Source organism: Eutrigla gurnardus (genome assembly GCF_963514095.1).
Source record: "Eutrigla gurnardus genome assembly, chromosome: 19".
NCBI lineage: Eukaryota > Metazoa > Chordata > Actinopteri > Perciformes > Triglidae > Eutrigla > Eutrigla gurnardus.
Window position 1 is genome coordinate 16,944,849 of NC_139930.1, and position 14,733 is coordinate 16,959,581.

General features: G+C 46.7%; 1 protein-coding gene across 1 annotated transcript in view; it reads left to right on the forward strand.

Moving 5' to 3' along the window:
- The window catches only part of pde8b (phosphodiesterase 8B), a 23,881-nt gene extending 9,189 nt beyond the window's left edge, over positions 1–14,692 (forward strand). Inside the window, 21 exon segments of the mRNA XM_084034860.1 lie at positions 1–172; positions 1,207–1,266; positions 1,411–1,468; positions 1,673–1,761; positions 1,935–2,013; positions 2,205–2,345; positions 2,504–2,592; positions 2,679–2,733; positions 5,308–5,359; positions 5,484–5,561; positions 5,631–5,707; positions 6,186–6,350; positions 6,696–6,741; positions 7,390–7,519; positions 7,634–7,700; positions 7,702–7,833; positions 7,951–8,168; positions 8,267–8,405; positions 10,928–11,095; positions 11,211–11,340; positions 12,376–14,692. The exon segment at positions 1–172 is cut by the window's left edge and continues 19 nt beyond it. Coding sequence (XP_083890986.1) covers positions 1–172; positions 1,207–1,266; positions 1,411–1,468; positions 1,673–1,761; positions 1,935–2,013; positions 2,205–2,345; positions 2,504–2,592; positions 2,679–2,733; positions 5,308–5,359; positions 5,484–5,561; positions 5,631–5,707; positions 6,186–6,350; positions 6,696–6,741; positions 7,390–7,519; positions 7,634–7,700; positions 7,702–7,833; positions 7,951–8,168; positions 8,267–8,405; positions 10,928–11,095; positions 11,211–11,340; positions 12,376–12,485 — 2,255 coding nt within the window. The 3' untranslated portion in view covers positions 12,486–14,692.
- Positions 14,693–14,733: the final 41 nt, after the last annotated feature.

Sequence of the window (14,733 nt, forward strand, 5' to 3'; positions counted from 1 at the left end):
AAGAGGACGGCCAGAGCGATGCCTTCTGGTGGGCCTGCGACCGCGCCGGCTTCAGGTGCAACATCGCACAGACGCCCGAGTCCGCCGTCGAGTGTTTCCTGGACAAACACCACGAGATCATCATCATCGACGGACGCCACTCACGCTTCTTCGAGCCCGAGGCCGTGTGCCGGTGAGCCTCACCATTCTCTCTGCTGGCCACCAGGGGGCGACTCCTCTCTGGTTGTATAGAAGTCTATGAGAAAATGGTCCTACTTCTCTCTGCTGGCCACCAGGGGGCGACTCCTCTCTGGTTGTATAGAAGTCTATGAGAAAATGGTCCTACTTCTCTCTGCTGGCCACCAGGGGGCGACTCCTCTCTGGTTGTATAGAGGTCTATGAGAAAATGGTCCCACTTCTCTCTTGATGTATTATCTCAGTAAACATTGTAAACATGAGTTTATGGTCTCAATCTCTAGTTTCAAGTCTTCTTCAATCCAGCACGATGTTCATTTAGTACATTATGGTCCATTTAGAGTCCACCAGACCAGAAAGCAGGGGATGCTTTAGGGGGCGGGGCTTACCTGCTGATTGACCATGAAAACCATGAAACCAAGATGGTGACGGCCAAAAGTCCAAACTCGAGGCTTCAAAACAGTCCACAAACCATGATGTCATAATGACGACGTTGTTCCCGCTGTTTGCGGTCTTCATGTTAAGCTAACCAGCTGCTGGTTGCAGCTTCTTTAATCATCTCATGTAACTCTCAGAAAGAAAGAAATCAACAAAGCAACGATGCCTTTAAGTGTCACGTTTCACTGCGATTCCTCGAAGAAGTTGATCCGACTTCCTTCCTCTCGCTGTTTTCAGACAAACACACGTGTTTACGTTAAACAAAGGAGTTTAAAAGGGCGACATCGGCCCGAAGATCATTTCCTATAACAACGAACATTCAATCCTTCACAACAATCAAAAAACAATACCATCTTAAACGTGAGGTTTCTACCTTTAAACTGGTCAGAACAAGAATATGAGTCTGAATGCAGTCGATCTGGAACGCTGTAGTGGAGGTCTCGTTGGCACCATCTGGTGGTCACCGGAGGTACAACAGGCCTCTTTGTGCTCCAGTTCAGGAGGTTTAACCCTGCATGTTTCACAGATGTCTACACTTTTAATGGTTAATTAAAAAGTATAACCAGTCTCTGACTTATCAAAACCTGTTCCCAGGTTGATCCGCGCCACGAAGCCCTCCGAGAACACCGTCATTCTGGCGGTCGTGCCTCAGAAGTAAGTTTGTTTGTTAGACTGTGTCGCAGGTGTTGTATGTTGTTGTGTCCTTTAACCCTTTGAGATCATATTATCCACCTTTTTAAACCACCAGTGAGTTTCTGGCTCCAGATGATGAAAACTCTCTTCTCTTTCCTCGTGCAGACCGGCCGACCAGGACGAGCCGTCCGTCCTCCCTCTCCTCCGGGCCGGATTCAGCCGGGTACGTCCGGCTGTGTGTTTGTATGCGTTGTCACGGTTACCAGATAGATGCTTTTCACTGAGCCTCTAGAGGGACGTCAGACGCCGATACGGCAGCACGTTTTAAAAAAAAAAAGGTTTCAAATAAAGAAAAATCATTGCTGACTCTCTCTCTCTCTCCCCCTTCCTCCTTCCCTTCGAACGCCCCTCCCCTCGTGGCGTGCAGCGGTTCGTGGAGAACTGCAGCGCGGCGGCCTGCTACAATGAGCTGCTGCAGATCGAACACGGGGAGGTGCGCTGCCAGTTCAAACTCAGGTACGTACGATGAGGCCGTTGATACCGGGGAGGTTTAACTGATGCTGATGCTGATGCTGATGCTGATTCTGATGCTGATGCTGATGCTGATTCTGATGCTGATCCTGATGCGGATCCTGATGCTGATTCTGATGCTGATTCTGATACTGAGATCCTTTTTCTTGATCCGGCAGGGCTTGTAACTCCGTCTTCACGGCGTTGGAACACTGTCAGGAGGCCGTGGAGATCACCAGCGAGGACCACGTGATACAGGTGAGGGTGAGACCCAGACACCGATGTAGACTCGGGACCACCAAGTGTTCCCCTCCCTTTCACTAACAGACAGATTCACGTTTACAGAGCGTTATGATGGAGCTCTGTGGTTTGTAGGAAACATCAGCAATAAGAAACCGATAGAATATGAACTGTACTAACTCTACTAACGCCCCGTGGTTCTGTCCCAGTACGTGAACCCGGCCTTCGAGCGGATGATGGGCTACCATCGGGGCGAGCTGATCGGGAAGGAACTCACCGAACTCCCCAAGAGTGACAAGAACCAGGCCGACCTGCTGGACACCATCAACACCTGCATCAAGAAAGGAAAGGTGAGTCATCCTCACACCTCCGTCCGTCCGTCTGTCTGTGACCCCAGCGTTCTGACCGTGTGTGTGTGTGTGTGTGTGTGTGTGTGTGTGTGTGTGTGTGTGTGTGTGTGTGTGTGTGTGTGTGTGTGTGTGTGTGCGTGCGTCCGTGTGGTCCGAAGGAGTGGCACGGCGTCTGCTACGGCCGCAGGAAGTCGGGCGACAGCGTGCAGCAGCACGTGAAGATAACACCCGTCGTGGGCCAGGGAGGGTAAGCCCAGATTAATTACCCAGAGTGCTCAGGAGAGTTTCCCAGAATTCACAGTGACTAACGGACTCTTGTCTGGCGTCCAACAGGAAGATCCGACACTTCGTGTCCATCAAGCGGCCTCACGTGGACAACAACAACCAGGTGAGTCAGCCGAGGAGCTCACGTTCTGCAGACTCACGGCAGGTTTTATTCCATCTGAAGAAAAGCAAGAAGATGACGAGACTCAGGATTAGAGGAGGGAATCTCTGGGAGTCTCACCATTTTAGATTCAGAATAGATTCTTTAATAAGTCCATGCTTCAGGATCTCCTCCAGTCTTCTGTAAACTCATGAAGGAAAGAGATTATATTATTATATAAATATAAAGGTGTTTATTGCCAAGTACGTTTTCACACACAAGGAATTTGCCTTCGTCTTCAGTGTGCGTAAATAATATAAAGTAATATTTAAAAAGAATATACAATAAAGCAAAGTACTGCAGTCAAAAACATAAATAAATAAAAAAATATTATTATTTTTTTAAATTCAAAAAGACATACAGTTTAAAGTTAAACTGATTATATTATAAATACACAAAGGCGACTCTAAGACCAAATGTTACATTAATTCATGCTTAACTTTTATTATTCAAGAACAAAATTATAATACTTTTTAGAAGATATGATTTGATTTAGAATTTTTGTAAATTTTAAATGAATTGATTTTGCCCCTAATATTGATATTATTTTTATCTTTTGTCCTTCTGGACATAACAGAGAATAAATACAAATACAGATACTCAGATTTCATGCTTACGGACATTCTTTATACTCCATTTCCCTATAATTAGATTTTCTAGAATATCCGTGCATCACGTTCACGTATCTCCAGATTCTCAGGCCTTGAAGAAACGCTGCTCTGGGATCTGTTTAGTTAACACACTAATGGTACTGGAGGCCCACAGGGAGCAGTACTGGTTCTCACAGGAAGTCACACCCGGGCTTTGACCCTTTTGAGTAGCGGCAATAAAACCGCGGTAACCACCTTCCAGCCCAAACAGCACATTTAAAATCTTAAAAAACAAAAGGCTGATTCGTCGGCTCAAATGATAAAATACAGAGTTTACAAACGTTTTTTTTTTTTTTTTCAGCTGAAATAAAACAAATGCCTCTTTAACCCTTTTAGATCATCGTCCACACATTTAAAAAATGTTTAGATCAAAATAACATATTATATTCTTCCTGGAAAACAAAAAGCTGAAAGTCCCTGAAAACATAACTCCAAACCAGATCTCACACAAACACAATGACGTAATGCTACGCTAAGCTACGGCTAAGCATCCAGCCCCCCCCCCTGCTTAAAGGCTAGCAGCCAGGTGCCGGGGCTATTTATACCCACAATGCAAAGCTGCACGGGGAGCCGCTTTAGCTCGCCGCTCTCTCTTTCATGGCGTGGACACGAGGTGAGTCAGCCTGTTGGCGTCCGCCTGCCGAAGCCAAGTGGCCTTCAGTCCTGCAGCGGATCGGGATCCTATAAGACCCGGCAGAGGCTGATCCCGTTCTCCATACCTCCATAACCTCCTGGATCAGGTTTCAGGGTGTCCCCCTTTTTACACCTCCATGCAAAGTAGGATAAACCCTCTTGAGATGTACCATCTCGTTTTGAGGGTTTAATCACAACATAATTACAGAGAAATAATAATCATAATTTCTTAAAAAAGAAAAGAAAAGAGAAGAAAAAAGGCAAACAACAAAAAACCGTATAATTTGCTGACATTTTAAACTAAATCATGTCTCGGAGGTCCTTCCACGTAACCCCGGTCCGCTCCACGTTTTCCCTCCCAGCACGTAAACCACTCATGTTCCTCCTCATCTGTTCCCACCCAGATGTTTTGGCCGTGGACCTGGTTTTCCATTTCACAGCGTTTGTTTAGTTGCCAGCAGCGCTCCAGACTTGCAGCAGGTCCGGGGTCTGTTCCCGGGTTTGTAAAGATGTTTTTAGTTTGTTGAGATGTGTGTTTGTGCTTCGCAGCCCAAGAAGCCCATTAAGACGCAGCAAACTCTGGCCTCCCTGCATGTCATTAGAGTGTTTATGCTGCCTTAATCCCGTTTACTCCGTCTGGGATTCACTGAGACCCGGATGTAGGGGGGGACTACTTTCTCTGTATCAGAATCAGATTCTTCCCATGTATTTCCATCCATAACTGAATAAATGTGTCTGACAGAAATGTGCACGCTCAGCGGGATGTGAGGGTGAGTCACCGGTGAGGAGAATCCTCTGTAACCGGATTAAACCGGCTCATCTCATATCTACACAGCTCACTGTGACTGACAGGATGAACCGGACCGAAGTGTCACCTGCATGAAACCTGTTATTACGAACACACGGCGATGAGGTGTTCACAGTCATGGGAAATGTTAGGATTGAGGAGAGAAATCGGGCCAATTTCAGGACAATTTTAAATCAATACCAACGTAGAGTCAGTGTCTCCCTGTAATTTTAAGACGGGCTACGTTTTAACAGGTTGTTGAGGTGATGAGATCTTTAAAGTATAAAGAAACATCAAATCACGGGATGCGTTCAAGGAACAGGAAAAGCTGGTTCTTTACGTTCCTCACGGTGAAGGTGAACCAGCCGTGAGTCCTGGTCGTCGTCCAAACCTTCGACTCTAATCCTGTCTGTCTGTCTGTCTGTCTGTCTGTCTGTCTGTCTGTCTGTCTGTCTGTCTGTCTGTCAGGTCCACAAGTGCAACAAGGAGGAGAGATGCAGCGGGGAACATTCTCAGTCAGGTACCTTCACCACGAGACACGTATGAGTCTGACTCACCTGTATGAGTCTGAGAGTCACCTGTATGAGTCTGAGAATCACCTGTATGAGTCTGACTCGTCCGTTGTGCCCCCCGTCCCTCTGCAGAGTGCCATTCTCTCCGCCACCGGGACCGGAGGAAAGACTCCCTGGATGCCAGGTCCATCAGCTCGCGCAGCAGCGACGGTAAGATTGTTCAGAACGTATCTGCTTGTATTTGTTACGATCAGAGTCCCGAATGTTTTCTTCTTCCAGCTCCCAGTTTACAGAATCGACGATATTCCTCCGTCGCCAGGATTCACTCCATGACCATCGAGGCTCCCATCACCAAGGTAACACCTTTACAGTGAGGGGGTTATAATACTGGATGTCTGATAGTTACCATTTCATAATAATACTGGGAAGTAAATACAGCAGTAGAAAATACATTCAAATATGAGGGGCATTAGCTCAGGAGGTAGAGCGGGTTGGCTGGTAACCGCAAGATTGCTGGTTCGATCCCCGGCTCCTCCTAGCTGAGTGTCCCTGAGCAAGACACCTAGACATCCTAATTGCTCCTGACGAGCTGGCTGTCGCCCTGCGTGGTTGACTCCGCTGTCGGTGTGTGAATGACAGTCATTGATGTAAAGCGCTTTGGATAAAAGCGTTAAATAAATGAGGACCATTTTATTACAGTTATTAGTACTTCCTACGACCTACTAACTAACTAAAAGGTGGATGAAAGCTGATTGTGAAACAGTATAGGAATAATAACCCCTCCTCCTCCTCCTCCCTCTTCCCTCCTCCTCCCTCCTCTTCCTCCTCCTCCAGGTGATCAACATCATCAACGCGGCCCAGGAGAGCAGTCCAGTGACGGTGGCCGAGGCCCTGGACCGGGTCTTGGAGATCCTGAGGACCACGGAGCTCTACTCCCCTCAGCTGGCCTCCAAAGAGGACGACCCCCACACCACCGACCTGGTGGGGGGGCTCATGAACGTAAGAGGCGTTCAGGTTCCTTCATCCTTTATAAGGAGAAGTTAGACCCTTTATTCTGTTGTAAAATGCTCTGACCTCATAGGTTTAACATGGAACAGCATTCCTGCTGAACGAAACCTTTGTTTCTTTGATTTCTGAATAAAAACGATGAGATGTTTCTGCAGGTGATTGTGAGTCAGCCTGAAACTTCAAGCAAATACCAAAACACGCATTTTCAAACTTTTGTTTTTGGCTACAAATCCATCGAAAGACCCAAACCAGAATATGAAGGAACACATTGTTGATTCTTGTCCTAAATAATAAAAAGAACACCGGTCTGAAGATAACTGATGTTTCTGTCTGCAGGACGGGCTGCGAAGACTCTCCGGCAATGAATACGTCTTCTGCAAAAGTACGTTTCATACAGCCAAGGAATCAGAGTACAGCAGTAGTACTCTCATTTATATTTGAGCAGAGCCAGGCTGTAAAGAGGGCTGAACGCAGAGCGTTCTGTACTCACGTAGAAGTACAGATACTTGTAAAAGTAGAAGTACAGAAACTTGTAAAAGTAGAAGTAAAGATACTTGTAAAAGTAGAAGTACAGAAACTTGTAAAAGTAGAAGTAGAGATACTTGTAAAAGTAGAAGTACAGATACTTGTAGAAGTACAGATAGTTGTAAAAGTAGAAGTAGAGATACTTGTAAAAGTAGAAGTACTAATAGAAGATTCAACTTCTTTACTCAAGTAAAGGAGTAAAAGTACAGGCTCTAGAATGTAGTATAAAGTAAAAGTACCTTAGTACTTTGTTTTTTTTTGTATTTCTGAGCTGCTGAAACAATCTGATCACACGCCGTCTTTCTACCAACGTCTCAAAGTCACATTTATAATGTGTTTATGTTATATTATATTATATCATATCATATTATATTATATTTTCAGATATCAGAGAGCCGAGTTTAGCTCGGTCATTTATTATTATGTATTCCTTAAATCCCGAACAGCTCCCTCTCGGTTCCTTTTATGGTCAAATCACCTTATAACGTGTGTGTGTGTGTGTTAGATATGAGCCAGAGCCAGCTGGCCCTCCCCGTCACGCTGAACGACGTCCCCCCGTCCATCGCCGAGATGCTGAGTGACGAGGAGTGTTGGGAGTTCAACATCCTGGAGCTGGAGGCGGCGACGCACAAACGGTAGGAGGCGGAGCCACCGGGGTGGGCCGGTTCTTAGTACACACACATGGTACATGGACTAATCATGAGGATGAAAGACGAGGTGAAAATCAAAGTGTGTCGTGTCCTCTGCAGGCCGCTGACGTACCTCGGCCTGAAGATCTTCACCAGCTTCGGCGTGTGCGACTTCCTGAGCTGCTCGGGACGCCACGCTGCGCTGCTGGCTGCAGCTGATGGAGGCCAGCTACCACGCCTCCAACTCCTACCACAACTCCACGCACGCCGCCGACGTGCTGCACGCCACCGCCTACTTCCTCCGCAAGGAGAGGGTCAAGGTACCACAGGACAAAGACGACGGCTCTTTGACTTAGTTTGTGATTTTTAAAAACATGCAGACTGCGTTTGTACGTAATATTGTATTTAATATGAGGGATGTAAATTGTGTCCTGCAGAGCAGTCTGGACCAGCTGGATGAGGTGGCGGCGCTGATCGCGGCGACGGTGCACGACGTGGACCACCCGGGCCGGACCAACTCCTTCCTGTGCAACGCCGGCAGCGAGCTGGCCATCCTCTACAACGACACAGCGGTGCTGGAGAGCCACCACGCCGCCCTCGCCTTCCAGCTCACCGTCCGGGACGCCAAGAGCAACATCTTCAAGAACATAGACCGGTCGGTCCCAGAGCGTGTGACATCATAGCACTGGTGTTAGACAGGTCCAGGTCTAACCCCCCCCCCCCCCCCCCCCCCCCACCGCTCTCTGCTGACAGGAACCAGTTCCGGACGCTGCGACAGTCGATCATCGACATGGTGCTGGCCACGGAGATGACCCGACACTTCGAACACGTCAGCAAGTTTGTCAACAGCATCAACAAGCCGATGGCCGCCATCGAGGAGACGAGCAGCAGTGTGAGTGTACTCTATCACAGGGAGACATGTAGAGACAGACAGGTCACCAGTCTATCACAGGGAGACATGTAGAGACAGACAGGTCAGCAGTCTATCACAGGGAGACATGTAGAGACAGACAGGTCACCAGTCTATCACAGGGAGACATCAGTGTTTCCCCTAGAATTTTTTTCAGGCCCCGGTGGTACCCACCGAAAAAACCCTAAACAGACGAGACGCGTGGGATGGTGTATTGGTGCAGTTGGATTAAGTCAGGTGGCACAGCAAGCAGTCTGCAATTCTGCAATTATATTTGCATTCAACATTTTTGTTCAACCAGAGTGTATTCAAGGTTTTCAAGGATTCAAGGAGAGAGTGACTTATTAAGGTCGCCGTCTCTGCATATATTTCTCGACAACACTCGACCTGCATCAGCGAATGTGCGCACGAGCGGATCTGTGCGAGCAGGCAGCGCGAGGAAAGCGGATTTTGGACGGAGACACACAGCGGCATTTTTCTTATAAATGCATGTCCTGTTCCGCTCACACAAAATACAGTGTAAACTTTCCGTGTTTTCAAAGTAGAAAGCGACATCGTGGTGGTTTAACGAGGCAGAGCGGCATCAGAACAACATCAAGCGCGTAAAGTACACGAAGAAGAACGTAGCGGGAGCGCGCGGCGAGGATTGTTGCGGCCGCGCGTCTTGCGGAGCAAGTCTACTGTGCTGCGCGCAGTGGCGGCGCCAGGGAGGGGCTTGGTTGGGCTATAGCCCCATCAAGAATTGTGTCAGCCCTACCGTTAGCCCTACCATAAAACCACCAAGAAAAATAAACAACAAAATAACCAAGAAAAGTGCGGAGTTCAACAGCACCACCACGTCACGTCGTAACGGCATTCAGGCAGCTGCGATGACAACTGTCACTGATCTGGGTTCATTAACAGACTGTACTGTCTGTACGTAAACGTCACTCATGTGAGCCGCTTTTAGTGTATGCTCGACACAGAGACAGCAGGCTACTAGTTTGTAAGCTACCTGGCTCTAGCAGTTCGCGTTAGCGGCTTATAGTCACTCACGTTAAGTTAACGTTAGTAAGCTGGTCAAAATTGAAGATGGATACATTTGTTTTTAAACGTCGTCGGACGGAACAACAGCTGGCGGTGGCGGGCGTGTTGGATAAAACTACGGACGCACCGTTGACACCTGCAGGGGGAGATGACCACTCGGGTCCCGGCTGTTAACGTAACTATTCACGTTTCGCGGTCTCTGTCTCTCTCTCTCACTGTGTGCGTGTTTATAGCTGTGGGAGGGTGTTGTCAGCGCCGCCGCCAGGATTCAATTTCAATGTACGCACAGAAACGGCAAATACAACAACAAATGGAAAAATACTTTTTTAAGACAAAATCTAATGTTTTCAGTATCAGTGAAATCAGTAGTGTATATCATGGTGATAGGCCCCGGTGCAAATAGTTTTTTTGTGCCCTCCATCCCCGACCTAAACACAAGCGCACGCTTGTGAGCACTCCACGCACGCACACACACGCTTGGACACGCACGCACAGTACGGTATGATAACTCTGCCGGCCCGGGGAGAGAGACATGCATCGGCTCGGCCCACAGTGCTCAGCAGCAGAGAGGAAACGAGACTAGAGCCGAGCTGTATTGTGTAGTGGAGAGGGGCCAACACACGCTATGCGTAATTGCGCACACACGCGCGATCGTCCTCTCAAATGCGGCTGCATCCGGCCCGGTTCAGCAGCATCAATTTTTTTTTTTCCACCTTCAAAAAAAGTCCTCCCAGTGCGTACTGGATTCCGGCTGGCAGCGCCACTGGGTGTTGTTATATTTTCACATTGAAATTCTGACATTGACTTGAGCCCCACCGTCGTATGAGTTAGCCCCACCGTAGTTGAACCAGAAAAAATACTCTGGCGCCGCCACTGCCTTTGATACATGTCACATCCCCCTCTCTCTCCCATGTTTCCTCTCTATCCACCGCTAAATACAAAGGTGTCTATGCAAGAAAATAATCTTTAAAAATAATAGCCTTAATCATATTGTTAAAAAAAGGTCATGCTATAGCATGTCGAAAATTCACGAAAAAGTCAGTCAGAATATATTCATAAAAAAATATTTAAAAGAGTCATAAAAATCGCTCATATCGCTTGACGCACCTAGTCTCAGTGTAGTGAGTCCAAAACAGCCATAAAAAGCCATGATCAATTTTTTGCACGTCGAAAATTCACGAAAAAGTCAGTCAGAATATATTCATAAAAAAATACTTAAAATTGTTAAAGAGTCATAAAAATGACTATCTATCACATGTAGAGACAGACAGGTAACAGTCTATCACAGGGAGACATGTAGTGACAGACAGGTAACAGTCTATCACAGGGAGACATGTAGAGACAGACAGGTAACAGTCTATCACATGTAGAGACAGACAGGTAACAGTCTATCACAGGGAGACATGTAGAGACAGACAGGTAACAGTCTATCACATGTAGAGACAGACAGGTAACAGTCTATCTGAATCCGTCTGCAGAGCGTGAGCAGCGAGGGCGACGGTCCGGCCAACATCAGGAACTCTCCGGAGAACCGGCTGCTCATCAAGAGGATGCTGATCAAGTGTGCCGACGTGGCGAACCCCTGCAGACCTCTGGAGCTCTGCATCGAGTGGGCCGGACGCATCTCAGAGGAGTACTTTGCACAGGTGTGTGGACCGGATCCTGGATCCGGTTCTTTAGCTCAGGTTGCTTCATTCTTAGTGCTTCATTGGGATCTCGGTCGTGATCTCGGTCGTGATCTCTGATGTGATCTCTCTGCAGACGGACGAGGAGAAGAGACAGGGGCTGCCGGTGGTGATGCCGGTGTTTGACAGGAACACCTGCAGCGTTCCCAAATCTCAGATCTCCTTCATGGATTACTTCATCACCGACATGTTCGACGCCTGGGACGGTAAGAGATCTCACAGAAACCTTCGTCGTACGACGGCGTGTTACAGTGTCGGAAAAAAAGCGAGCTTACTTCACATGAATTATTTTTCACTTCACTTAATCATCTCAGGCACATTTTTCTGTGAATGCGTTGACGTAGCTCCTCCAAATATAAGTGTTTTACGAAGCCGTGACCTTGGAATCCCTGGTTTGAAGGAAGTCTGACTCTGAGGCTGAAAGCTTCGGGACAAACTCGAAAAATAAACCTCACGTTTGTTTCCTTTAATTAGCTTTTGTATCTCGATTGGTCCTCGAGTAGAGACGGAGCCAGAGCTCGGGGTCGTCGGCCAACATGTTTAGCTGTTCAAATGGAATGAATGAAGCCAAGCGTCCGAACGACTGCGAGGACAAAGGCCAGGCTGGAATGCTGCAGATGCATGCTGGGAAATCTCGGGAAAGAGAACGTGGGGAAGGACGAGCACGGCGCTTCGAGCTCCTCGTTCCCACTGAATGTTCCCTTTTAGTTCAGGCTCCCCCAAGAGGGAACTTGTTTACTGTCAACGCTGCTGTGATGTCACGGAAAGATTCCAAATGCCAGCAGGACGGGGGAGAGAAACGGGGAGGGGGGGGGGGGGGGGGTGGGGGGGGGGAATATAGTGGAGTCGAGGGAGAGTATTTAAATTTCACTTAACGCACAAACACACATGCAGCAGCAGCTTTCAATTCACCGGGGTCACCGTGGGGTCGGAGGAGGGGGGGTCACCGTGGGGTCGGGGGAGGGGTGGGGTGAGGATGTAAACTATACGGGGGAGAGAAAGGCGGAGAGACCTCTTCACCCGATGATGTCTATGATGTCACGTGTTACACACACACACACACACACAGGAAGTGTGTGTTAGGGCGAGCGTGTCGGGTCAGTTTGTGTTTAATAGAGAGAGAGAGACCCTGAGACCCCCATGTTGGGGTCTTAATGTTGGAGACAGTGGACTAAATCTGCAGTCCAGGTTCTGTGGATTGAAGGTAAACCTGATCTGATCTGTGACCTTTGACCCCCCAGCCTTCGCCAGCCTGCCCGGTCTCATGGAGCACCTGTCGGAGAACTTCAAGTACTGGAAGGGTCTGGACGAGATGAAGTGTAAGAGCCTTCGTCCTCCGCCGCCGTCCTGACCTCCTCCTCCTCCTCCTCCTGTCCCCCCCAGCAGGGCAGGACAGCAGCCCTGTGGCGGAGCGGTTAGTCTCGTCGTCTGTGATTGGACGGACCTCACCTAGGCTCCTCCCCCAACCCTCCCGGACACATTGGATCGGGTGACTCTGACATCACTAACTGATGAAACACTGAGATCCAATCACAGCCTCTTTGGCGGCGGCGAGGACAGGTTGACGTTTGAGGCCCCGCCCCCTTTTATGGCCCTGTTAATAATCCCTGATAGCACCTGTGAATCTGCGTGGACCTTCACGACTCCACCTGACAATCTGGACCAGAACCCTGCACTTTAGCCAATCAGAGACCTTCTCAGCAGCGTCTCGCTGTTTTCTGCTTTTAAAGTTCCTTTAAATTCATCTTTTCGTTCCTCGTCTGTCTGTTGCTGTAAAAGGAAACATTTGGGAACGAGAACACTTACAGAGCAAATCCCTGATCCTGGTGATCCCGTAGAGACGTGGTCCAATCAGAGGGGAGAACCAGAACCAGGCAGCCAACAGGGTTTCTTCCTCACGTGGATTAAAGATCACGTAGCCACGTTCACGGCTTCATCGTCCTTTTTGTTTCCGTCAGAACAAACGGAGGAACAGAACTGCACTGCGTTGTTTTAGCTGTGAAACATTCATGACGTCATAGAAACACCAGTATGACACGCGTAGCTTCTGTGACACCAACTGTAGACGTTTGCACCCACAAAAGAAGGAAAAGAAAGAAAAACACCGACTGAAGCCGAGCTGGAGTCGCTGCGTTGGACCTCATGAAAAAAAAAAGAAGCAGCAACTGGCATGGTTTTTTATTTAAACACATTTATTAACTGTATCTCAAACAATGAAATTCACCGGGTAGTTCTGGGAGAAATCAAGCTCTTTTTAGATGATTTGGATTCGTCTGCCCCCTGGTGGCGACATGGAGGCGCTGCAGCGAAGAAGATACAAAGATTCATGTTTGAGAATTGAACCAGAATTACCTCTTCGTTAATGTCGGAGCACTTTTCTTTACATTTTAAACACGTAGAGGCACTTTAGCTTTGATTTTATTATCATTAGAAATCTAAAAATAGTGGTTAAATAATCTACAGATACCAATAAATATATCTGAACTGCTTTGGTGAACTTTTCAGCTCTAAATCCCCAGAAAGGCACTTTACACCCAGAAGGCACAGAGCGGTGGTCACCGGTGCCTTATTCTTGGTCCTCTTTACACAAACACAAGTATTTTTGGTGGAAATAGTTCCTCCTCTCTAAACTGAAGCCATATCTCAGATATTATACAAATAAAATACGTGACCTCGGATGTGTTGCTTTATGGTTCGTGCTACAGTCTTGAAGTCGGTGTTAATTGTCACGATTGTCCTGATTTTCATTTTATTTTTTACACCATGATTTTTTTTTTTATTGGTTTTAATGAAGGTTTGTAAAGACGTGAATTCCACTATGAATTTGTTTTTAAAGAGACAGAAATGGTCACAAACACATATTCATAAATCCATAATCAATAAGATGACGTCATGTCATTGATGACCGAGGTCTGAATCGACGCCTTAATCTCGTCTGTGTGTTTGGGTGTAAACTGTAAAACTACCTAACGTACCTGCTGTTCTCTGTACTCACGGTTCATTTACTGCTTTGCTTTCTACGGGGGGGATTTCTAAAATCTCTGCTTCTTTTGGATTATGATGTCTTATTTTGATGTTCTCTGTCAAACACTATTTTAATGTATTGCGAGAGATGATTAAAGAATTCTTAAAATATGAAGATGTGACATGAATAGTGGAATAAGTTAAAGGAATAGTTTGACATTTTTTTAAATATAACAAACATAAATCTAGAAGAGGGAGAAGGCGGAGCCTGGAAACTCTAGAAGCATCGCCAACACTTTAGATGTTTGTTTAACCCGAAGCATGAAATCTTTTTCAATATATTTTGATTTTTACGATGAAACAAGCCGACGCAGCCGCCACTGAAATCTCATTTTATATTAAGTTTAATAATTATATCAGCAACTGTGCAAAAACATAATGAATAGAAGTTTAATTATAAAGAAAATAATAATAATACAAAAAAAATGAAAAAGAATAAAAGAATGAGAAATAAAAAAATGTAATTAAAATAAAAGAAAAAGAATAAATAAATAAAAAGTATATAAACATACATGAAAAATAATAAAGAATGAGAAATAAAACAATTAAATATTTCCAGTCTTTATGCTAAGCTA